The sequence below is a fragment of the Oncorhynchus masou genome, chromosome 28 (genome assembly GCF_036934945.1).
Source record: "Oncorhynchus masou masou isolate Uvic2021 chromosome 28, UVic_Omas_1.1, whole genome shotgun sequence".
NCBI lineage: Eukaryota > Metazoa > Chordata > Actinopteri > Salmoniformes > Salmonidae > Oncorhynchus > Oncorhynchus masou.
Genome location: NC_088239.1, coordinates 2,006,108 through 2,030,718, shown reverse-complemented (window position 1 = coordinate 2,030,718; position 24,611 = coordinate 2,006,108). Strand labels below are relative to the sequence as shown.

At 47.8% G+C, this 24,611-nt stretch overlaps 1 protein-coding gene across 1 annotated transcript in view; it reads right to left on the bottom strand.

Moving 5' to 3' along the window:
- LOC135517097 (tetratricopeptide repeat protein 21B-like) overlaps nucleotides 1-23,997 on the bottom strand; it is an 87,511-nt gene extending 63,514 nt beyond the window's left edge. The window contains exons 1-12 of the mRNA XM_064941120.1: nucleotides 23,872-23,997; nucleotides 23,494-23,623; nucleotides 23,252-23,362; nucleotides 22,927-23,093; nucleotides 22,574-22,696; nucleotides 22,231-22,388; nucleotides 20,168-20,252; nucleotides 18,112-18,210; nucleotides 11,736-11,928; nucleotides 9,153-9,250; nucleotides 8,782-8,976; nucleotides 5,990-6,125 (exon numbers count right to left, since the gene is read on the bottom strand). Coding sequence (XP_064797192.1) covers nucleotides 5,990-6,125; nucleotides 8,782-8,976; nucleotides 9,153-9,250; nucleotides 11,736-11,928; nucleotides 18,112-18,210; nucleotides 20,168-20,252; nucleotides 22,231-22,388; nucleotides 22,574-22,696; nucleotides 22,927-23,093; nucleotides 23,252-23,362; nucleotides 23,494-23,623; nucleotides 23,872-23,898 — 1,522 coding nt within the window. The 5' untranslated portion in view covers nucleotides 23,899-23,997. The remainder of the gene's footprint in view (nucleotides 1-5,989; nucleotides 6,126-8,781; nucleotides 8,977-9,152; nucleotides 9,251-11,735; nucleotides 11,929-18,111; nucleotides 18,211-20,167; nucleotides 20,253-22,230; nucleotides 22,389-22,573; nucleotides 22,697-22,926; nucleotides 23,094-23,251; nucleotides 23,363-23,493; nucleotides 23,624-23,871) is intronic.
- Nucleotides 23,998-24,611: the final 614 nt, after the last annotated feature.

The following is a 24,611-nucleotide window of genomic DNA, read 5'->3' as shown; positions in this document are numbered from 1 at the left end:
CTAGCCTGCCACGTCAGTTGTCCTAGCCTGCCACGTCAGTTGTCCTAGCCTGCCACGTCAGTTCTCCTAGCCTGCCACGTCAGTTCTCCTAGCCTGCCACGTCAGTTCTCCTAGCCTGCCACGTCAGTTCTCCTAGCATGCCACGTCAGTTCTCCTAGCCTGCCACGTCAGTTCTCCTAGCCTGCCACGTCAGTTGCCTGCCACGTCAGTTGTCCTAGCCTGCCACATTAATTCTCCTAGCCTGCCACGTCAGTTGTCCTAGCCTGCCACGTCAGTTCTCCTAGCCTGCCACGTCAGTTCTCCTAGCCTGCCACGTCAGTTGTCCTAGCCTGCCACGTCAGTTCTCCTACGTCAGTTCTCCTAGCATGCCACGTCAGTTCTCCTAGCCTGCCACGTCAGTTCTCCTAGCCTGCCACGTCAGTTGCCTGCCACGTCAGTTGTCCTAGCCTGCCACATTAATTCTCCTAGCCTGCCACGTCAGTTGTCCTAGCCTGCCACGTCAGTTCTCCTAGCCTGCCACGTCAGTTCTCCTCGTCAGTTCTCCTAGCCTGCCACGTCAGTTCTCCTAGCCTGCCACGTCAGTTCTCCTAGCATGCCACGTCAGTTCTCCTAGCCTGCCACGTCAGTTCCCTTAGCCTGCCACGTCAGTTCTCCTAGCCTGCCACGTCAGTTCTCCTAGCCTGCCACGTCAGTTCTCCTAACCTGCCACGTCAGTTCTCCTAGCCTGCCACGTCAGTTCTCCTAGCCTGCCACGTCAGTTCTCCTAGCCTGCCACGTCAGTTGTCCTAGCCTGCCACGTCAGTTGTCCTAGCCTGCCACGTCAGTTGTCCTAGCCTGCCACGTCAGTTCTCCTAGCCTGCCACGTCAGTTCTCCTAGCCTGCCACGTCAGTTCTCCTAGCCTGCCACGTCAGTTCTCCTAGCCTGCCACGTCAGTTCTCCTAGCCTGCCACGTCAGTTGTCCTAGCCTGCCACGTCAGTTCTCCTAGCCTGCCACGTCAGTTGCCTGCCACGTCAGTTGTCCTAGCCTGCCACATTAATTCTCCTAGCCTGCCACGTCAGTTGTCCTAGCCTGCCACGTCAGTTCTCCTAGCCTGCCACGTCAGTTGTCCTAGCCTGCCACGTCAGTTGTCCTAGCCTGCCACGTCAGTTCTCCTAGCCTGCCACGTCAGTTGTCCTAGCCTGCCACGTCAGTTCTCCTAGCCTGCCACGTCAGTTCTCCTAGCCTGCCACGTCAGTTCTCCTAGCCTGCCACGTCAGTTCTCCTAGCCTGCCACGTCAGTTCTCCTAGCCTGCCACGTCAGTTCTCCTAGCCTGCCACGTCAGTTCTCCTTGCCTGCCACGTCAGTTCTCCTAGCCTGCCACGTCAGTTCTCCTAGCCTGCCACGTCAGTTCTCCTAGCCTGCCACGTCAGTTGTCCTAGCCTGCCACGTCAGTTCTCCTAGCCTGCCACGTCAGTTGCCTGCCACGTCAGTTGTCCTAGCCTGCCACATTAATTCTCCTAGCCTGCCACGTCAGTTGTCCTAGCCTGCCACGTCAGTTCTCCTAGCCTGCCACGTCAGTTGCCTGCCACGTCAGTTGTCCTAGCCTGCCACATTAATTCTCCTAGCCTGCCACGTCAGTTGTCCTAGCCTGCCACGTCAGTTCTCCTAGCCTGCCACGTCAGTTGTCCTAGCCTGCCACGTCAGTTGTCCTAGCCTGCCACGTCAGTTCTCCTAGCCTGCCACGTCAGTTCTCCTAGCCTGCCACGTCAGTTCTCCTAGCCTGCCACGTCAGTTGTCCTAGCCTGCCACGTCAGTTGTCCTAGCCTGCCACGTCAGTTGTCCTAGCCTGCCACGTCAGTTGTCCTAGCCTGCCACGTCAGTTCTCCTAGCCTGCCACGTCAGTTCTCCTAGCCTGCCACGTCAGTTCTCCTAGCCTGCCACGTCAGTTCTCCTAGCCTGCCACGTCAGTTCTCCTAGCCTGCCACATCAGTTCTCCTAGCCTGCCACGTCAGTTCTCCTAGCCTGCCACGTCAGTTCTCCTACGTCAGTTCTCCTAGCCTGCCACGTCAGTTCTCCTAGCCTGCCACGTCAGTTCTCCTAGCATGCCACGTCAGTTCTCCTAGCCTGCCACGTCAGTTCCCTTAGCCTGCCACGTCAGTTCTCCTAGCCTGCCACGTCAGTTCTCCTAGCCTGCCACGTCAGTTCTCCTAACCTGCCACGTCAGTTCTCCTAGCCTGCCACGTCAGTTCTCCTAGCCTGCCACGTCAGTTCTCCTAGCCTGCCACGTCAGTTGTCCTAGCCTGCCACGTCAGTTGTCCTAGCCTGCCACGTCAGTTGTCCTAGCCTGCCACGTCAGTTCTCCTAGCCTGCCACGTCAGTTCTCCTAGCCTGCCACGTCAGTTCTCCTAGCCTGCCACGTCAGTTCTCCTAGCCTGCCACGTCAGTTCTCCTAGCCTGCCACGTCAGTTGTCCTAGCCTGCCACGTCAGTTCTCCTAGCCTGCCACGTCAGTTGCCTGCCACGTCAGTTGTCCTAGCCTGCCACATTAATTCTCCTAGCCTGCCACGTCAGTTGTCCTAGCCTGCCACGTCAGTTCTCCTAGCCTGCCACGTCAGTTGTCCTAGCCTGCCACGTCAGTTGTCCTAGCCTGCCACGTCAGTTCTCCTAGCCTGCCACGTCAGTTGTCCTAGCCTGCCACGTCAGTTCTCCTAGCCTGCCACGTCAGTTCTCCTAGCCTGCCACGTCAGTTCTCCTAGCCTGCCACGTCAGTTCTCCTAGCCTGCCACGTCAGTTCTCCTAGCCTGCCACGTCAGTTCTCCTAGCCTGCCACGTCAGTTCTCCTTGCCTGCCACGTCAGTTCTCCTAGCCTGCCACGTCAGTTCTCCTAGCCTGCCACGTCAGTTCTCCTAGCCTGCCACGTCAGTTGTCCTAGCCTGCCACGTCAGTTCTCCTAGCCTGCCACGTCAGTTGCCTGCCACGTCAGTTGTCCTAGCCTGCCACATTAATTCTCCTAGCCTGCCACGTCAGTTGTCCTAGCCTGCCACGTCAGTTCTCCTAGCCTGCCACGTCAGTTGCCTGCCACGTCAGTTGTCCTAGCCTGCCACATTAATTCTCCTAGCCTGCCACGTCAGTTGTCCTAGCCTGCCACGTCAGTTCTCCTAGCCTGCCACGTCAGTTGTCCTAGCCTGCCACGTCAGTTGTCCTAGCCTGCCACGTCAGTTCTCCTAGCCTGCCACGTCAGTTCTCCTAGCCTGCCACGTCAGTTGTCCTAGCCTGCCACGTCAGTTGTCCTAGCCTGCCACGTCAGTTGTCCTAGCCTGCCACGTCAGTTCTCCTAGCCTGCCACGTCAGTTCTCCTAGCCTGCCACGTCAGTTCTCCTAGCCTGCCACGTCAGTTCTCCTAGCCTGCCACGTCAGTTCTCCTAGCCTGCCACATCAGTTCTCCTAGCCTGCCACGTCAGTTCTCCTAGCCTGCCACGTCAGTTCTCCTAGCCTGCCACGTCAGTTGTCCTAGCCTGCCACTTCAGTTCTCCTAGCCTGCCACGTCAGTTCTCCTAGCCTGCCACGTCAGTTCTCCTAGCATGCCACGTCAGTTCTCCTAGCATGCCACGTCAGTTCTCCTAGCCTGCCACGTCAGTTCTCCTAGCCTGCCACGTCAGTTGCCTGCCACGTCAGTTGTCCTAGCCTGCCACATTAATTCTCCCTAGCCTGCCACGTCAGTTGTCCTAGCCTGCCACGTCAGTTCTCCTAGCCTGCCACGTCAGTTGTCCTAGCCTGCCACGTCAGTTGTCCTAGCCTGCCACGCCTGCCACGTCAGTTCTCCTAGCCTGCCACGTCCCTAGCCTGCCACGTCAGTTCTCCTAGCCTGCCACGTCAGTTCTCCTAGCCTGCCACGTCAGTTCTCCTAGCCTGCCACGTCAGTTCTCCTAGCCTGCCACGTCAGTTCTCCTAGCCTGCCACGTCAGTTCTCCTAGCCTGCCACGTCAGTTCTCCTTGCCTGCCACGTCAGTTCTCCTAGCCTGCCACGTCAGTTCTCCTAGCCTGCCACGTCAGTTCTCCTAGCCTGCCACGTCAGTTGTCCTAGCCTGCCACGTCAGTTCTCCTAGCCTGCCACGTCAGTTGCCTGCCACGTCAGTTGTCCTAGCCTGCCACATTAATTCTCCTAGCCTGCCACGTCAGTTGTCCTAGCCTGCCACGTCAGTTCTCCTAGCCTGCCACGTCAGTTGCCTGCCACGTCAGTTGTCCTAGCCTGCCACGTGAGTTCTCCTAGCCTGCCACGTCAGTTGTCCTAGCCTGCCACGTCAGTTCTCCTAGCCTGCCACGTCAGTTGTCCTAGCCTGCCACGTCAGTTGTCCTAGCCTGCCACGTCAGTTCTCCTAGCCTGCCACGTCAGTTCTCCTAGCCTGCCACGTCAGTTCTCCTAGCCTGCCACGTCAGTTCTCCTAGCCTGCCAGTTCTCCTAGCCTGCCACGTCAGTTGTCCTAGCCTGCCACGTCAGTTGTCCTGCCTGCCACGTCAGTTGTCCTAGCCTGCCACGTCAGTTCTCCTAGCCTGCCACGTCAGTTCTCCTAGCCTGCCACGTCAGTTCTCCTAGCCTGCCACGTCAGTTCTCCTAGCCTGCCACGTCAGTTCTCCTAGCCTGCCATCAGTTCTCCTAGCCTGCCACGTCAGTTCTCCTAGCCTGCCACGTCAGTTCTCCTAGCCTGCCACGTCAGTTCTCCTAGCCTGCCACGTCAGTTCTCCTAGCCTGCCACGTCAGTTCTCCTAGCCTGCCACGTCAGTTCTCCTAGCATGCCACGTCAGTTCTCCTAGCATGCCACGTCAGTTCTCCTAGCCTGCCACGTCAGTTCTCCTAGCCTGCCACGTCAGTTTGTCCTAGCCTGCCACGTTAATTCAGCCTTCTCCTAGCCTGCCACGTCAGTTCTCCTAGCCTGCCACGTCAGTTCTCCTAGCCTGCCACGTCAGTTCTCCTAGCCTGCCACGTCAGTTCTCCTAGCATGCCACGTCAGTTCTCCTAGCCTGCCACGTCAGTTCTCCTAGCCTGCCACGTCAGTTGCCTGCCACGTCAGTTGTCCTAGCCTGCCACATTAATTCTCCTAGCCTGCCACGTCAGTTGTCCTAGCCTGCCACGTCAGTTCTCCTAGCCTGCCACGTCAGTTGTCCTAGCCTGCCACGTCAGTTGTCCTAGCCTGCCACGTCAGTTCTCCTAGCCTGCCACGTCAGTTCTCCTAGCCTGCCACATCAGTTCTCCTAGCCTGCCACGTCAGTTCTCCTAGCCTGCCACGTCAGTTCTCCTAGCCTGCCACGTCAGTTTACAGGGGTGGATCCCAAAATAAATTGTGTTTACAGGGGTGGATCCCAAAATAAATGACGTGTACAGGGGTGGATCCCAAAATAAATTATGTTTACAGGGGTGGATCCCAAAATAAATGATGTTTACAGGGGTGGATCCCAAAATAAATTGCGTTTACAGGGGTGGATCCCAAAATAAATTGCGTTTACAGGGGTGGATCCCAAAATAAATTGCGTTTACAGGGGTGGATCCCCAAATAAATTACGTTTACAGGGGTGGATTCCAAAATAAATTGTGTTTACAGGGGTGGATCCCAAAATAAATGATGTTTACAGGGGTGGATCCCAAAATAAATGATGTTTACAGGGGTGGATCCCAAAATAAATGATGTTCACAGGGGTGGATCCCAAAATGCATGTATAAAGTGATAAAAACAAATGAAGTTAGTTAAGACATTTTACAGGTAAAATGATATATAGCATATTGTTTTTGAATGTATTCTTGGTTTTCTCCTCCAGTTATACAACTGATTCAAAGGGAGTGTGGCTTCCTGGTAAAATTCACTTGTGCTTCCTCGCCAAATGAGGCTATCGAGGAGAGGAGGACCATCTTCCGTTTGACTACTAACAAAATGACACACTCCTCGACCACTGATCGGTTTCTGGGTCATGGAGGAGGGAGGACGGAGAATGCAGACACCCTGATAGGCTCCTACCTGAAAGGAACTTGACATGGGCCATGTGGTAGGCTCCAGGCAGCAGTCCGGGGGCCATCTCGACCACAGGCTGCAGGACCATTCCAGAGTGACTCAGGCCAAAGGGGATGGGCTGACCTGCCGTCAGGGGCTTCTCCTGGGAGGGAGGGGAGTGGAGGCATGGGTCGTTAAAAATACTGCTAAAGAACTTTCCCTCCTGCATGGAAATGCTATAAATTAAATCAAATTTTATTGGTCACATACACATGGTTAGCAGATGTTATTTTTTATGAATACATTTTTTATTTCACCTTTATTTAACCAATTTGTTGAGAAGAGTGTTGGAGGCTATTTTGTAAATGACATCATTAAAGTCAAGGATCGATAGGAGAGTCAGTTTTACGAGGGTATGTTTGGCAGCATGAGTGAAGGAGGCTTTGTTGCAAAATAGGAAGCCGATTCTAGATTTACCTTTGGATTGGAGATGGTTAATGTGAGAGTTTACAGTTAATGTGGAAGGATAGTTTACAGTCTAGCCAGACATCTAGGTATTTGTAGTTGTCCACATATTCTAAGTCAGAACTGTCCAGAGTAGTGATGCAAGTCAGGCGGGAGGCTGCGGGCAGCAATCGGTTGAAGAGCATGCACTTAGTTTAACTAGCATTTAAAAGCAGAGGTGCGTAGAGGTGGATCAGAGAATCTCATGTCCCCAGCTAGCCATGTTTCCGTGAAGCAGAATATGTTACAATCCCGGGTATCTCTTTGGAAAGATACTCCTGCCCTAATTTCGTCGTCTTTGTTAACCTCTCTTGGGTAGGGGGCAGTATTTTCACCTCCGGATGTTACTCAGGCCCAGAAGCTAGGATATGCATATGGATAGAAAACACTCTAACGTTTCTAAAACTGATAAAATAATGTCTGTGAGTATAACAGAACTGATATGGCAGGCGAAACCCAGAGGACAAATCATCCAGGGGGATACAAATTGAGGTCATATGATTTTCCAATTGTTTTCTATGGGACTCCCTTATTATGAGGAACCTGGTTGCAGTTCCTATGGATTCCACTAGATGTCAGCAGTCTTTAGAAATTGTTCTATGTTTATCTTTTGAGAAATGAAGAAGGAGTCCTGTTCATTGTAAGTGTCACTCCAGGTGGACTCTACTCTTTTGGTGCGCGAGAACTGGAGCGTGCTCCACGTTGTTTTTATCCGGTATTAGAAACAGGGTACCTGAGGTTGGATTAGGAACATTGTTTGATATGTTTGGATCAAGTTTACAGGTAACTTATTAGACACTTTGTAGGCATGTTGGGCGAGTTGAAACGGGTGTATTTCTGAAATCAAAAGCGCAAAATAAATTGACATTTTTGGGACATAAAGAAGGACATTATCGAACAAAAGTACCATTTGTGATGTTTCTGGGACATATTGGAGTGCCAACAGAAGAAGATCTTCAAAGGTAAGGCATTAATTATATCGCTATTTCTGACTTTTGTGGAGCACCTGCCTGGTTGAAATATGATTTTCATGTGTTTGTATGCGGGGCGCTGTCCTCAGATAATCGCATGGTTTGCTTTCGCTGTAAAGCCTTTTTGAAATCTCATACAGCGGCTGACGCTACCGTCCCACTTGTCATTAAGAAGTTTTAACAGGGGACTGGATATTAGCGAGTAATATACTTGGAAGGGGTATTTAACTGATCCCTCATTACCCATGTTGTCTAGACCAGGGGTATTCAACTGATCCCTCATTACCCATGTTGTCTAGACCAGGGGTATTTAACTGATCCCTCATTACCCATGTTGTCTAGACCAGGGGTATTCAACTGATCCCTCATTACCCATGTTGCCTAGACCAGGGGTATTCAACTGATCCCTCATTACCCATGTTGTCTAGACCAGGGGTATTTAACTGATCCCTCATTACCCATGTTGTCTAGACCAGGGGTATTCAACTGATCCCTCATTACCCATGTTGTCTAGACCAGGGGTATTTAACTGATCCCTCATTACCCATGTTGTCTAGACCAGGGGTATTCAACTGATCCCTCATTACCCATGTTGTCTAGACCAGGGATATTTAACTGATCCTTCATTACCCTTGTTGTCTAGACCAGGGGTATTCAACTGATCCCTCATTACCCGTGTTGTCTAGACCAGGGGTATTCAACTGATCCCTCATTACCCGTGTTGTCTAGACCAGGGATATTTAACTGATCCCTCATTACCCATGTCTAGACCAGGGGTATTCAACTGATCCTTGCTCAAGGGCACAGATGTTTCAGCTCTGGGATTTGAACCAGTGATTTGAACCAGCAACCTTTTGGTTACTGGCCCAACGCTCTTAACTGCTAGTCTACCTACGAATTACAGCTGATTTTCGGTTCTACCTGATAATTATTTTCATCCACCTGGTGTCCCAGATCTAAATCAGTCCCTGATGAGAGGGGAATCACCCACCTGGTGTCCCAGGTCTAAATCAGTCCCTGATTAGAGAGGAATCACCCACCTGGTGTCCCAGGTCTAAATCAGTCCCTGATTAGAGGGGAATCACCCACCTGGTGTCCCAGGTCTAAATCAGTCCCTGATTAGAGGGGAATCACCCACCTGGTGTCCCAGGTCTAAATCAGTCCCTGATTAGAGAGGAATCACCCACCTGGTGTCCCAGGTCTAAATCAGTCCCTGATTAGAGGGGAATCACCCACCTGGTGTCCCAGGTCTAAATCAGTCCCTGATGAGAGGGGAAGAATTTTAAAAAGCAGTGGAATTGGCTACCAGGTCCAGAGTTGAAGTTGAGGGGTCTAAGGGTTTACCTGGAAGAAGGAAAGGTAGAGGTTGACCACTTGGAAAATAAAGTCGGGGTGGAGCCTGTGGAAGTAGTCTGGTCCCATTGGTCGCCCTCGCAGGTCCCGGAAGTGAAGGTCGGTGGCCTCCTTCAGTAAGGGTGACATCACCGCTAGCCCCGCCCCTCTCTTGTGGACCAGGAGAGCCTGCAGAAGGACCAGCTCCTACAGTACAGACAGGGGAAGATTCAGTTCCTTTACTGTACTTTTCTTACCACGCTCCTAATCAAACTAAATCTCAACACCCCCCCCCAATCTCGTTCAATTTATAGGACCGTGTGACCTCAGTGATAGATCAGTGTAATGTGATTGGTCACTCAGGAGAATGCTGCGTGTCATACCGCTGACTGGCCAATGGACTGGTGGATCTCTCTAAAGAACTCCAGCTGATTGGCTGCTTCCTGTAGCTGGCCGTCCATCAGCTGGCAGCGGATCAGTCCTAGAAAAACAAACACCTCAGTGGCCTCACCACAACACTCAACATACAGCAAGTTCAAGGACATTGCCTTAAGAAGCATAGGAAATACACTAAATATACACAAACGTATGTGGACACCAATTGAAATTAGTGGATTTGGCTATTTCAGCCACACTTGTTGATGACAGGTGTATTAAAGCGAGCACACAGCCATGCAATCTCCATAGACAAACATTGACAGTAGAATGGACCGGAATGAAGAGCTCAGTGACATTCCGGCACCGTCATAGGATGCCACCTTTCCAACAAGACAGTTAGTCAAATTTCTGTCCTGCTCGAGCTGCCCCCGGTCAAAGGTAAGTACTGTTATTGTGAAGTGGAAACGTCTAGGAGCAACAACGGCTCATCGGCGAAGTGGTAGGCCACACAAGCTCACAGAACGGGACCGCCGAGTGCTGAAAAGCGCAGTGTGTAAAAATCATGTCGTCAGTTGCAACACTCACTACCGAGTTCCAAACTTCCTCTGGAAACAATGGCAGCACAATAACTGTTTGTCGGGAGCTTCATGAAATGAGTTTCCATGGCCGAGCAGCTGCAAAACAAGCCTAAGTGGTGTAAAGCTCGCCGCAATTGGACTCTGGAGCAGTGGAAATGCGTTCTCTGGAGTGATAAATCACGCTTCACCATCTGGCATTCCGAAGGACAAATCTGGAAAACACTACCTGCCCCAATGCATAGTGCCAACTGTAAAGTTTGGTGAAGGAGGAATTACCACCTGCCTTACATTGCACTCCATGAGGAGCCTGCATGGCAGGCTGACCACCTGTTACGTGAGGGCAGCAAGAAGCCAAGGTAAGTTGCTAGCTAGCGTTAAGCTTATTTTTTTTTAAACAATCAATCGTAACATAATCAGTAGTTAACTACACATGGTTGATATTACTAGTTTATCTAGCGTGTCCTGCGTTGCATATAATCGATGCGGTGCCTGTTAATTTCTCATCGAACCACAGCCTACTTCGACAAACGGGTGATGATTTAGCAATGTCGTTGCACCAAACAACAATGCCTTTCATTAAAATCAATAAAAAAGTATATATTTTTAAACCTGCATATTTAGTTAATATTGCCTGCTAACATGAATTTCTTATAATTAGTGAAATAGTGTCACTTCCGTGCAAGCAGTCAGGGTAAATGCAGCAGTTTGTGACAGTTTCCCGGATTCGACCATATCAATGACCAAAGGCTCGTATTTCTGTGTGTTATTATGTTATAATTAAGTCTATGATTTGATATTTGGTAGAGCAGTCTGACTGAGCGATGGTAGGCAGCAGCAGGCTCGTAAGCATTCATTCAAACAGCACATTTAGTGCGTTTTCCAGTAGCTCTTTGCAATGCTTCAAGCATTGAGCTGTTTATGACTTCAAGCCTATCAACTCTCGAGATTAGGCTGGTGTAAACGATGTAAAATGGCTAGCTAGTTAGCGGGGTGCGCGATAATAGCGTTTCAAACGTCACTCGCTCTGAGACTTGGAATAGTTGTTCCCCTTGCTCTGCATGGGTAACGCTGCTTCGAGGGTGGCTGTTGTCCTTGTGTTCCTGGTTCGAGCGAGGAGAGGGATGGAAGCTATACTGTTACACTGGCAATACTAAAGTGCCTATAAGAACATCCAATAGTCAAAGGTTAATGAAATACAAATGGTATAGAGAGAAATAGTCCTATAATTCCTATAATAACTACAACCTAAAACATTTTACCTGGGAATATTGAAGACTCATGTTAAAAGGAACCACCAACTTTCATATGTTCTCATGTTCTGAGCAAGGAACTGAAACGTTAGCTTTTTTACATGGCACATATTGCACTTTTACTTTCTTCTCCAACACTTTGTTTTTGCATTATTTAAACCAAATTGAACATGTTTCATTATTTATTTGAGGCTAAATTGATTTTATTGATGTATTATATGAAGGTAAAAGAAAAGTGTTCATTCAGTATTGTTGTTATTGTCATTATTACAAATCCATTTTTTTTTTAAATCGACCGATTAATCGGTATTGGCTTTTTTTGGGGGGTCCTCCAATAATCGGTATCAGTATCGGCGTTGAAAAATCATAATCGGCCGACCTCTAGTTCCAACATCTAGTGGAAAGCCTTCCCAGAAGAGTGGAGGTTGTTATAGCAGCAAAGGGGGGACCAACTCCATATTAAAGTCTTCCCAGAAGAGTGGAGGCTGTTATAGCAGCAAAAGGGAGGGACCAACTCCATATTAAAGCCTTCCCAGAAGAGTGGAAGCTGTTATAGCAGCAAAGGGAGGGACCAACTCCATATTAATGCCCATGATTTTGGAATGAGATGTTCGACGAGCAGGTGTCCACATACTTTTGGACATGTCATGTTATTACTCAGCAGAGCTATCACATTTAGAAAAAAGCTAAGAAGATGCACATCAACACACTGGGAAAGCAGGGGAACTGTGTATGAATGTGTAGACACTAACCCACCTACCTGCCAGGGCTGGGACACTGCTGGTGTCAATGTCGAGAGCAGTAGAGTACCACCTGGTGGCCTCCTTAGTCTTCTTCTGTAGGGACAGAAGGTAACCCATCTCATTGGCCACATCAGCATTCCCAGGGGCTTTAGAGTACGCCCTCTCTGTAAATGGAGTCAGCAGCTGAAGGATCTCTGGGTTGCCTCCACACTACAGACAGACAGAGGACGTCATAGCTCTACATCCAAATGGGACAGTAGTCATGTATAGATCTCTCTGGAACAGCAGATTTCATGTGTCGTATTGGGAGGCTGACATACCGATGTACTTCAATATGTGAACATACTCAACATATTATTACCCCCCCACCCCGAAGTCATGTGTTAACACAAAAACCCTGATACACAAAGACCCAGAACGTTGTGCTCCAAGGGACTGGGCTGGGAGGCCCCCAGCTGGCTAAAACAACTGGTTCCATAGAAACAGAGGCCAAGGGACTGGGCTGGGAGGCCCCCAGCTGGCTAAAACAACTGGTTCCATAGAAACAGAGGCCAAGGGACTGGGCTGGGAGGCCCCCAGCTGGCTAAAACAACTGGTTCCATAGAAACAGAGGCCAAGGGACTGGGCTGGGAGGCCCCCAGCTGGCTAAAACAACTGGTTCCATAGAAACAGAGGCCAAGGGACTGGGCTGGGAGACCCCCAGCTGGCTAAAACAACTGGTTCCATAGAAACAGAGGCCAAGGGACTGGGCTGGGAGGCCCCCAGCTGGCTAAAACAACTGGTTCCATAGAAACAGAGGCCAAGGGACTGGGCTGGGAGGCCCCCAGCTGGCTAAAACAACTGGTTCCATAGAAACAGAGGCCAAGGGACTGGGCTGGGAGGCCCCCAGCTGGCTAAAACAACTGGTTCCATAGAAACAGAGGCCAAGGGACTGGGCTGGGAGACCCCCAGCTGGCTAAAACAACTGGTTCCATAGAAACAGAGGCCAAGGGACTGGGCTGGGAGGCCCCCAGCTGGCTAAAACAACTGGTTCCATAGAAACAGAGGCCAAGGGACTGGGCTGGGAGACCCCCAGCTGGCTAAAACAACTGGTTCCATAGAAACAGAGGCCAAGGGACTGGGCTGGGAGGCCCCCAGCTGGCTAAAACAACTGGTTCCATAGAAACAGAGGCCAAGGGACTGGGCTGGGAGGCCCCCAGCTGGCTAAAACAACTGGTTCCATAGAAACAGAGGCCAAGGGACTGGGCTGGGAGGCCCCCAGCTGGCTAAAACAACTGGTTCCATAGAAACAGAGGCCAAGGGACTGGGCTGGGAGACCCCCCAGCTGGCTAAAACAACCCCGAAAGTTCTTTGGTTCAGCAAACTACCTTTTAGTTCTACATTATGTTTTCTTATCCAGCACCTGTGATAAGTGATATCACCCCAATGGATCCATGTTGGTATTCACTGATAAAAGTGGGCACAGATTAGCCCACACCAAGCCCACCTCAAGCCCACACCAGCCAAACACGGTTTAGCCCACACCAAGCCCACACCAGCCAAATACAGGCTAGCCCACACTAGCCAACCACAGGCTAGCCCACACTAGCCAACCACAGGTTAGCCCACACCAAGCCCACACCAGCCAACCCCCCTTCTAGCCCACACCAGCCAAACACAGGCTAGCCCACACTAGCCAACCACAGGCTAGCCCACACTAGCCAACCACAGGTTAGCCCACACCAAGGCTACACCAGCCAACCACAGGTTAGCCCACACCAACATGCAGTTTCTCCCTGCAGGCAGTCGCTGAGTCCGAGGTGCTCAAGGAGCTCCATAAACTTGACCCCAAAAAACATCCGGGTCAGAAGGTTTAGACCCTTTCTTCTTTAAGATTGCTACTTTCATCGCCAAGCCTCTCTCTGAACTTTTTAACCTGGCTTTTCTCTGGGGAGGTTCCCATTGCTTTGAAGGCAGCCACAGTTCGTCCTTTATTTAAAGGGGGAGATCAAGCTGATCCTAACTGGTATAGGCCTATTTCTATTTTGCCTTGTTCATCAAAAGTGTTGGAAAATCTAGTCGAAGATCAACTGACTGTCTTTCTTAATGTCTATAGTATTCTCTCTGGTGTGCAATCTGGTTTCTGCTCAGGTTATGGATGTGTCACAGCAACCTTAAAGGTCCTCAATGATGTCACCATTGTCCTTGATTCTAAGCAATGTTGTGCTGCTATTTTTATTGACTTGGCCAAAGCTTTTGATACAGTAGACCATTCCATTCTTGTGGGCCGGCTAAGGAGTATTGGTGTCTCTGACGGGTCTTTGGGATGGTTTGCTAACTACCTATCTCAAAGAGTGCAGTGTATATTCAGAACATCTGCTGTCTCAGCCACTGCCTGTCACCAAGGGAGTACCCCAAGGCTCGATCCTAAGCCCCACGCTCTTTCTCAATTTACATCAACCATACAGCTCAGGCAGTAGGAAGCTCTCTAATAATTTATATGCAGATGATACAGTCTTATACTTAGCTGGCTCCTCCCTGGATTTTGTGTTAAACTCTCTACAACAAAGCTTTGTTAGTGTCCAACAAGCTCTCTCTACCCTTAACCTTGTTGTGAACACCTCCAAAACAAAGGCCATGTGGTTTGGTAAGAAGAATGCCCCTCTCCCCACAGGTGTGATTACTTCCTCTGAGGGTTTAGAGCTTGAGGTCGTCACCTCATACAAGTACTTGGGAGTATGGCTAGATGGTACACTGTCCTTCTCTCAGCATATATCAAAGCTGCAGGCTAAAGTTAAATCTAGACTTGGTTTCCTCTATTGTAATCACTACCTCTTTCACCCCAGCTTCCAAACTAACCCTGATTCAGATGGCCATCCTACCCATGCTAGATTACGGAGACGTCATTTATAGATCGGCAGTTCAGGGTGCTCTCGAGCGGCTAGATGTTCTTTACCATTCAGTCATCAGATTTGCCACCAATGCTCCTTATAGGACACATCACTGCACTCTATACTTCTCTGTAAATTGGTCATCACTGTATACCTGTTGCAAGACCCACTGGTTGATGCTTATTTATAAAACCCTCCTAGGCCTCACTCACCCCCTATCTGAGATTTCTACTGCATCCCTCATCCTCCACATACAACACCCGTTCTGCCAGTCACATTCTGTTAAAGGTCCCCAAAGCACACACATCCCTGGGTCGCTCCTCTTTTCAGTTCGCTGCAGCTAACGAGCTGCAACAAACACTCAAACTGGACAGTTTTATCTCAATCTCTTCATTCAAAGACTCAATCATGGACACTCTTACTGACAGTTGTGGCTGTTTTGTATGACGTATTGTTGTCTCTACCTTCTTGCCCTTTGTGCGGTTTTCTGTGCCCAATAATGTTTGTACCATGTTTTGTGTTGCTACCATGTTGTGTTGCTGCCATGCTGTGTTGCTGCCATGTTGTGTTGCTGCCATGAATTTGTTCTTAACGGACTTCCCAAGTTACAGTTGAAGTCTGACATTTACAAACACCTTAGCCAAAAACATTTAAACACAGTTTCACAATTCCTGACATTTAATCCTAGTAAATATTCCCTGTCTTAGGTCAGTTAGGATCGCCACTTTACTTTAAGAATGTGAAATGTCAGAATAATAGTAGAGAGAATTATTTATTTCAGCTTTTATTTCTTTCATCACATTCCCAGTGGGTCAGAAGTTTACATACACTCAATTATTATTTGACAGCATTGCCTTTAAATTGTTTAACTTGTGTCAAACATTTCAGGTGGCCTCCCACAAGCTTCCTACAATGAGTTGGGTGAATTTTGGCCCATTCCTCCTGACAGAGCTGGTGTAACTGAGTCAGGTGTGTAGGCCTCCTTCCTCACACACACATTTTCAGTTCTGCCCACAAATTTGTTATCAGACCAGAGGACATTTCTCCAAAAAGTACGATCTTTGTCCCCATTTGCAGTTGCAAACCGTAGTCTGGCTTTTTTAATGGCGGTTTTAGAGCAGTGGCTTCTTCCTTGCTGAGCGGCCTTTCAGGTTATGTCGATATAGGACTCGTTTTACTGTGGATATAGATACTTTTGTACCTGTTTCCTCCAGCATCTTCACAAGATCCTTTGCTGTTGTTCTGGGATTGATTTTCACTTTTCGCACCAAAGTACGTTCATCTCTAGTAGACAGAACGTGTCTCCTTCCTGATCGGTATGACGGCTGCGTGGTCTCACGGTGTTTATACTTGCGTACTATTGTTTGTACAGATGAAATTGGTACCTTCAGGCGTTTGGAAATTGCTCCCAAGGATGAACCAGACTTGTGGAGGTCTACAATTTGTTTTTCTGAGGTCTTTGATTTTCCCATGATGTCAAGCAAAGAGGCACTGAGTTTACATTTACATTTAAGTCAATTAGCCTATCAGAAGCTTCTAAAGCCATTACATAATTTTCTGGAATTTTCCAAGCTGTTTAAAGGCACAGTCGACTTAGTGTCTGTAAACTTCGGACCACTAGAATTGTGATACAGTGAATTATAAGTGAAATAATCTGTCTGTAAACAATTGTTGGAAAAATGACTTGTGTCATGCACAAATGATGTCCTAACCAACTTGCCAAAACTAGACATTTGTGGAGTGGTTGAACAACGAGTTTCAATGACTCCAACCTAAGTGGATGTAAACTTCCGACTTCGACTGTAAATAAAGGTTAAATAATATTAATATAAATGTTCCATGGGTTTACTGACCACAATCCATTGAATTAATATTAGGAAGTGTTGATTATTTGGCATCAGGAGAGCACAGCGCATGGAGAATGCAACACAGCCTCATGTTTCTGCAAACCCCCCCAGTCAGCCCCAGGTCTTCAGGGTTACACCCCCCCAGTCAGCCCCAGGTCCTCAGGGTTAAACCCCCCCAGTCAGCCCCAGGTCCTCAGGGTTAAACCCCCCAGTCAGCCCCAGGTCCTCAGGGTTAAACCCCCCAGTCAGCCCCAGGTCTTCAGGGTTAAACCCCCCAGTCAGCCCCAGGTCTCCAGGGCAAAGCCCCCCAGTCAGCCCCAGGTCCTCAGGGTTAAACCCCCCAGTCAGCCCCAGGTCTTCAGGGCTAAACCCCCCAGTCAGCCCCAGGTCTTCAGGGTTACACCCCCAGTCAGCCCCAGGTCTTCAGGGCTAAACCCCCCAGTCAGCCCCAGGTCTCCAGGGCAAAGCCCCCCCAGTCAGCCCCAGGTCTTCAGGGTTACACCCCCCAGTCAGCCCCAGGTCTTCAGGGCTAAAACCCCCAGTCAGCCCCAGGTCTTCAGGGTTACACCCCCAGTCAGCCCCAGGTCTTCAGGGCTAAACCCCCCAGTCAGCCCCAGGTCTTCAGGGCTAAACCCCCCAGTCAGCCCCAGGTCCTCAGGGTTAAACCCCCCAGTCAGCCCCAGGTCTCCAGGGCAAAGCCCCCCAGTCAGCCCCAGGTCTTCAGGGCTAAACCCCCCAGTCAGCCCCAGGTCTTCAGGGCTAAACCCCCCAGTCAGCCCCAGGTCTTCAGGGTTAAACCCCCCAGTCAGCCCCAGGTCTCCAGGGCAAAGCCCCCCCCAGTCAGCCCCAGGTCTTCAGGGCTAAACCCCCCCAGTCAGCCCCAGGTCTTCAGGGTTAAACCCCCCCAGTCAGCTCCAGGTCTTCAGGGCTAAACCCCCCCAGTCAGCCCCAGGTCTTCAGGGCAAAGCCCCCCAGTCAGCCCCAGGTCTTCAGGGTTAAACCCCCCCAGTCAGCCCCAGGTCTTCAGGGTTAAACCCCCCCAGTCAGAACAGGTCCTCAGGGTTAAACCCCCCCAGTCAGCCCCAGGTCTTCAGGGTTACACCCCCCCAGTCAGCTCCAGGTCTTCAGGGCTAAACCCCCCAGTCAGCCCCAGGTCTTCAGGGCTAAACCCCCAGTCAGCCCCAGGTCTTCAGGGCTAAACCCCCCAGTCAGCCCCAGGTCTTCAGGGCTAAATCCCCCAGTCAGCCCCAGGTCTTCAGGGCAAAGCCCCCCAGTCAGCCCCAGGTCTTCAGGGCTAAACCCCCCAGTCAGCCCCAGGTCTCCAGGGCAAAGCCCCCCAGTCAGCCCCAGGTCTTCAGGGCTAAACCCCCCAGTCAGCCCCAGGTCTTCAGGGTTAAACCCCCCAGTCAGCTCCAGGTCTTCAGGGCTAAACCCCCCAGTCAGCCCCAGGTCTTCAGGGCTAAACCCCCCAGTCAGCCCCAGGTCTTCAGGGCTAAACCCCCCAGTCAGCCCCAGGTCTTCAGGGCTAAACCCCCCCAGTCAGCCCCAGGTCTTCAGGGCTAAACCCCCCCCCAGTCAGCCCCAGGTCTTCAGGCCTAAGCCCCAGATGTTCTGTATGTCTAGTGGCGTCGCTGGTGCATCACATACCACCCCACTAAACTCAGCTAAATACTTACCAGTCTGCTGATGGGCTGGGTGAGACTGACGTGGAGACCGGGAGAGCATGGCTCTGAGACCTCTGCTGCACTAACCAGGGCCTGCAGATGTTCCTTGGCCTGCAAACATAACATAACCATCAGCTCCTAATATTGACATCTGTCAAACGGCAGAATTTAGCATTGGCATATATGATGTATATTTCACCAGCCACGTTGGCGGTTGGGTCAGGGCTCCAAGGCGATTCACTCACATTTGTGAATAAAAAGTCAAGTATGATCACATGTTTAGTAAAATAAATGCCGCAGTAGCTGTTTTCAAAAAATGTCTGCCGTTTTGTTTCATAGCTGGTAAATTAAATCGCACAATGTCAAAGAAAGACAAATCGTATAGACTCCCCCACCCCGCGCTACAACTCTGGGAGCTGAGTACAAGTGAAAGACTCATTTTAAGAAGCGCTGCGCACACGCATGCAACTTGGTCTAATTTACTTGAAAGTGAAACTGAATTGAATCTTTGTCCTTTTTGCTTGGCTAATTTTTTTTTTTTCACAAGCTAGGTTTTTTTTAAATGTTTGAGTTTCCACTGCTTAGGAAGAGAAGATCACGCTTCTACTAGACCCAATCACACAGACACAAACATGGCTCGAGTCACACTACCACGGTAACGCCCTGTCCCTCGCTGTTTCGGGACGGTTGCGCTAACGTAGGCTAATGGGATTGAGGTTATAAGTAGTAACACATTTCGCTAACGTAGGCTAATGGGATTGAGGTTATAAGTAACACATTGCGCTAACGTAGGCTAATGGGATTGAGGTTGTAAGTAACACATTTCGCTAACGTAGGCTAATGGGATTGAGGTTGTAAGCAACACATTGCGCTAACATAGGCTAATGGGATTGAGGTTGTAAGTAACACATTTCGCTAACGTAGGCTAATGGGATTGAGGTTGTAAGTAACACATTTCGCTAACGTAGGCTAATGGGATTGAGGTTATAAGTAACACATTGCGCTAACGTAGGCTAATGGGATTGAGGTTGTAAGTAACACATTTCGCTAACGTAGGCTGATGGGATTGAGGTTGTAAGTAACACATTTCGCTAACGTAGGCTAATGGGATTGAGGTTGTAAGTAACACATTTCGCTAACGTAGGCTAATGGGATTGAGGTTGTAAGTAACACATTTCGCTAACGTAGGCTAATGGGATTGAGGTTGTAAGTAACACATTTCGCTAACGTAGGCTAATGGGATTGAGGTTGTAAGTAACACATTTTGCTAACGTAGGCTAATGGGATTGAGGTTGTAGGTAACACATTTCGCTAACGTAGGCTAATGGGATTGAGGTTGTAAGTAACACATTTCCCAGGACAAAGACATATCTTATATGGGCAGAAAGCTTAAATTCTTGATAATCTAACTGCACTGTCCAATTTACAGTAGCTATTACAGTGAAAGAATACCATGCTATTGATTAAGGATAGTGCACAGTTCTGTATTAATAAACCAATTAGGCACATTTTGAACAGAAATACAATGGTTCTTCGGATCAGTCTTATACTTTTCACATATACTACTGCCTTCTAGTGGCCAACTTGTAAATATGCGCCTGGGCTAAAATAATACATCATGGCCTTTCTCTTGCATTTCAAAGATGATGGTACAAAAAAAACATGTTTTTTTCTCTGAATTATCTTCTACCAGATCTATTGTGCCATATTCTCCTACATTAATTTCACATTTCCACACACATCAAAGTGTTTCCTTTAAAATGGTATCAATTGTTTTAGAAACATTATAAAGCAGGCTCATCCGGGTTTCCTTGTGTTTGGTTGGTGTAATTTTAGCGGAAGAAAAATCATTTGACTTGTAAATAAATCTGAGTCGCTGGTAGATTTTTAAATGTACCTGCCACAGTGGCTGGTTGGACAAAAAAGAAAATTGTATCTACTGTATTACCAGTCTCGTACAACCACTAGGAAGTGTTGCCAGCTTCCATTCTGTTTGGCTACAGCATTCATCAGTCTGGTTATACGATGCTACTGTACTACAGCATGTAGCACCATATACTGAACTCACCTTGACCAGATCCCCATCCCTCACAATGGTATGGATGGCGAGAACTTGGATAGCGTTCAGATTCCGCCCATCTTGTTGTAAAATCCTGAATAAAATATGCGATACCAATCCAAAGTTTGGACACACCTACTTATTCCTGGGTGTGTCTTTATATTTTTTTTACTATTTTCTACATTGTAGAATAATAGTGAAGACATCAAAACTATGAAACAACACATATGGAATCATGTAGTAACCAAAAAAGTGTTAACCTCTTGAAACGAGGGGGCACTATTTTTATTTTTGGAAAAATAACGTTCCCAAAGTAAACCGCCTATTTCTCAGGACCAGATGCTAGAATATGCATATAATTGACAGCTTAGGATAGAAAACACTCTAAAGTTTCCAAAACTGTAAAAATATTGTCTGTGAGTATAACAGAACTGATATTGCAGGCGAAATCCTGAGAAAAATCCAATCAGGAAGTGACTCTTATTTTGAAACCCCTGTCTTTCTATGCATCCCTATTGCCCATTGAAAGGGATATCAACCAGATTCCTTTTTCTGTGGCTTCCCTAAGGTGTCAACAGCCTTTAGACGTAGTTTCAGGCCTTTATTTTGAAGAATGAGCGTAAACGACAACATTGCGTGAGTGGCCAGCTGAGGGCTCTCGGAGTGATTCTTGCGTAAAAGACAGAGGTAGTCATTTTTCCTCTCGCTCCAACTGAAAATCCAACTGTCGAATAGACATTTGAAAAACACCCTGATGATTGATTATAAAAAACGTTTGCCATGTTTCTGTCGACATTATGGATATAATTTGGAATTTTTGTCTACGTTGTCGTGACTGCTCTTTCCGGTGGATTCCTGGGCATAACGTGACCAACAAAAGGAGGTATTTTGGGTATAAAAATAATATTTATGGAACAAAAGGAACATTTGCTGTCTAACTGGGAGTCTCGTCAGTGAAAACATCCGAAGATCATCAAAGGTAAACGGTTCATTTGATTGCCTTTCTGATTTTCCTGCTGCTAGCTGGACATAATGCTATACCAGGCTATCGATAAACTTACACAAACACTTGTCTTGCTTTGGCTGTAAAGCATAATTTCAAAATCTGAGATGACAGGGTGATTAAACAAATCAAAATATATTTTATATTTGAGATTCTTCAAAGTAACCACCCTTTGCCTTGATGACAGCTTTGCACACTCCTGGCATTCCCTCAACCAACTTCACTTAGAATGCTTTTCCGAAATGTCCCACATATGCTGAGCACTTGTTGGCTGCTTTTCCTTCACTCTGCAGTCCAACTCATCCCAATTGGGTTGAGGTTGGGTGATTGTGGAGGCCAGGACATCTGATGCAGCACTCCATCACTCTCCTTCTTGGTCAAATAGCCCTTACACAGTCTGGAGGTGTGTTGGGTTATTGTCCAGTTGAAAAACAAATGATAGCAAACCAGATGGGATGGCGTATCGATGCAGAATACTGTGGTAGCCATGCTGGTTAAGTGTGCTTTGAATTCTAAATAAATCACTGACAGTGTTACCAGCAAAGTACCCCCATACCATCACACCTCCTCCTCCATGCTTCACAGTGGGAACCACACATGCGGAGATCAGCCGTTCACCTACTCTGATTCACACAAAATTCCACAAATTAACAAGGCACACTTGCTAATTGAAATGCATTCCAGGTGACTACCTCATGAAGCTGGTTGAGAGAATGCCTAGAGTGTGAAAAGCTTTCATCTAGGCAAAGGGTGATTACTTTGAAGTATCTCAAATAAAATATTTGGATTTGTTTAACACTTTTTTGGTTACGACATGATTCCATATTTGTTATTTCATAGTTTATGTCTTCACAATTATTATACAATGTAGAAAATAGAAAAAATAAATAAAATCCCTGGAAAGAGTAGGTGTTCAAACTTTTGACAGGGACGTTATAACAGAGATGTATTCATCACTAAGAACAGTGGTTCACGGTTGAGTTACAGTATACCAATATAGTATAACTATAACTACGTATAACAACAGCTAGCCAGTCTCGTAGGGTTAGGGATCAGGAGTCCTAGTTACCTCGCAGCTGTATCCAGGGCCTGCTCCCAGTCCTGTAGAGCCAGGAACAGCTTCATCTTCAGCATCAGACCAGGGAGGAAGTCTGAGTGGGAGGTCACTATCTGATTCACCACCTGCTGGGATCCAGTGAAGTTATACTGGTTCATAAAGTACTTGGCCTGTGAAACAAGGAATAGAAACCATCAGGTTAAATTAAATTATCAACAAATGTTAGGTAACCTTTCCTTGGACTGCTGTGCCTACAGCCAACCATCACAGCTGTAGCCTCTCAAACAAATACTTTCAGGAGAATAGTTTAGAATCAGTGAACCAAAGGGAGAGCTGCTGCTGTGCATTGTGGTACCTTTCCCATCATGCCGAACACATCCCTGGAGTGCTGCCCTCCTCCGTCCAGGTAGCAGATAGCGTTGTTCCTCTGAAACTCATCCTCGGAGTTCATATCCACCCAGCCCTTCAGGATGGACCCCTGGCAACGAGAGGAGCAACTAGAGTTTCACCACAACGTCCACTAACCAAAGCACGGTATTACTTTGGAACTACAGAAAATATCATTCATAGATTTGTCATGCACTTTAGTAAACCTGAATTTTCATGTGCTATGTTTGAAATCATACTATATATATATATATATATATATAGCTTCATATGAGCCTAAATGACAGCTGAATAATACTGGTGTCATGCATGGGTACGGACCTCTTTTGAGGACTTGGATATCTTCAGTATCTTGTCAATGTAGTCTTTGGCCTTGTCAACGTGGCCCAACAGCCACAGGAACAGGGCTCCATAGAACAGAGGCTTCTCTCCCGCCGTCTTACGGATATTCCTCACGTGGGTCTCCAGGGCTGCCACAGCCTCGTGATCTGCAGACAAGAGATAAACACACTTTACATAACACGTAGCCTGATACTCTGCCATTTCATATCAAACAAAAGGATGGGAGGTTGTTTGAGGCTAAGGACAACCAGAAGATTAGCCTATTGGAACAGACCATTAAATCTAGGCCTGTCCACCCACTCACCAATCATGTCACTTCGCTTGTGTGCACAGATAAGAGCCATGCTGGAACATATGGCCACAGTCGGCTTGTCCTTCACCTGCTCCAGCTCTCTCATGGCCTCCTGGGTTCGACCTACCATTGAATAATGCATAACGGTAGTGATCATGCTCTTCTCGTGTATAGCCTAGTCTCAGTCAAATGACAGAATCTGCCATCAACAATGTTGAGTCAATTCACGAAAGAGTCCAAATATACGGTTGTACCTTCCATTAGTATCCCAAAGCCTTTAAAAAACAGTAGAACAGGATCCTTGCTGTACATCTTCAGGTAGTACTCGGCTGTGTGTATGGATTGCCTGTAGAACTTCTCACCCATGAAGTAAATCAGTGAAGCCTGAGGATGAGAGTAGACAGCAAAGCTTACTTTCAGTAATAGATACAGTATCACTGTAAGAAGCTGTGTTTTACCCCCCAACATAAACCTGCTAGACACAACTAGCTAACGTTAAATATCTAACTAGCCAGACAGTTAACACAAACCAACTGGCAGGCAACTTCATCAAATAAATCATATCCAAGTTTAAAAGTCTAGCTAGCTAACGTTAGCCAATAAACATATTACCTAATAAAAAATTAACTTACTAAACAAACTGGATCTGTGTCAGCCATGTTTTCCTGATAAACTTCTCAACTTAGAGAGTGTGTTGTTGATGTTATTGTCCCTGTTTCCTGTTGCTTTCCGTTCCTCAGTGATGCTTCACCTTACAGTCAGAGAGGCTAACGACGGGCGTTTCCTGTTGCCTAACAACCGACGAAGCAGCCGCTTAAGGCATGGCTAATCACACACAGAGCGGTCGTCTCATCTCTGATCCGTGCTGTGAAAACATAACGCCTAATAGACTTCCACCGAGAAATAGATAAAAACGATCTCAGAATAGTGACAGCTCGTTTTGCAGTGAAACTGACAGTGATCGATACATGGTTCTTCTGTAGTACAAAATGTAACGAATACACCTGGTGTAATATGTCAATGACTGTAAGATTCAGAATTGATTTGTTTCTAATTTATCTCCCACTTTTACAGTGTGTACAAGAGCATAAAGAACTAAAGAACTTGATTATAGACTCGTTTAACTCAAATGATTTAGAATCAACGCATGGAAGTAACTGGGAAATATTGATCTTCAAAGTAAGATCCATCGCCATTTCACAGTAATGAACTAAAGAAGCAAAAATGTTTTAAAGATGAGCTTATGAATAAATTGAATGTTCTTTTAGAAAAGGATACCCTTTCAAGCAGAGGATGAAACAGATTTGAATATTGAATAGAACCAGATCAAATGTACATTGGTTTCGCTAAAGGGGCTTTTATTAGATGTAGA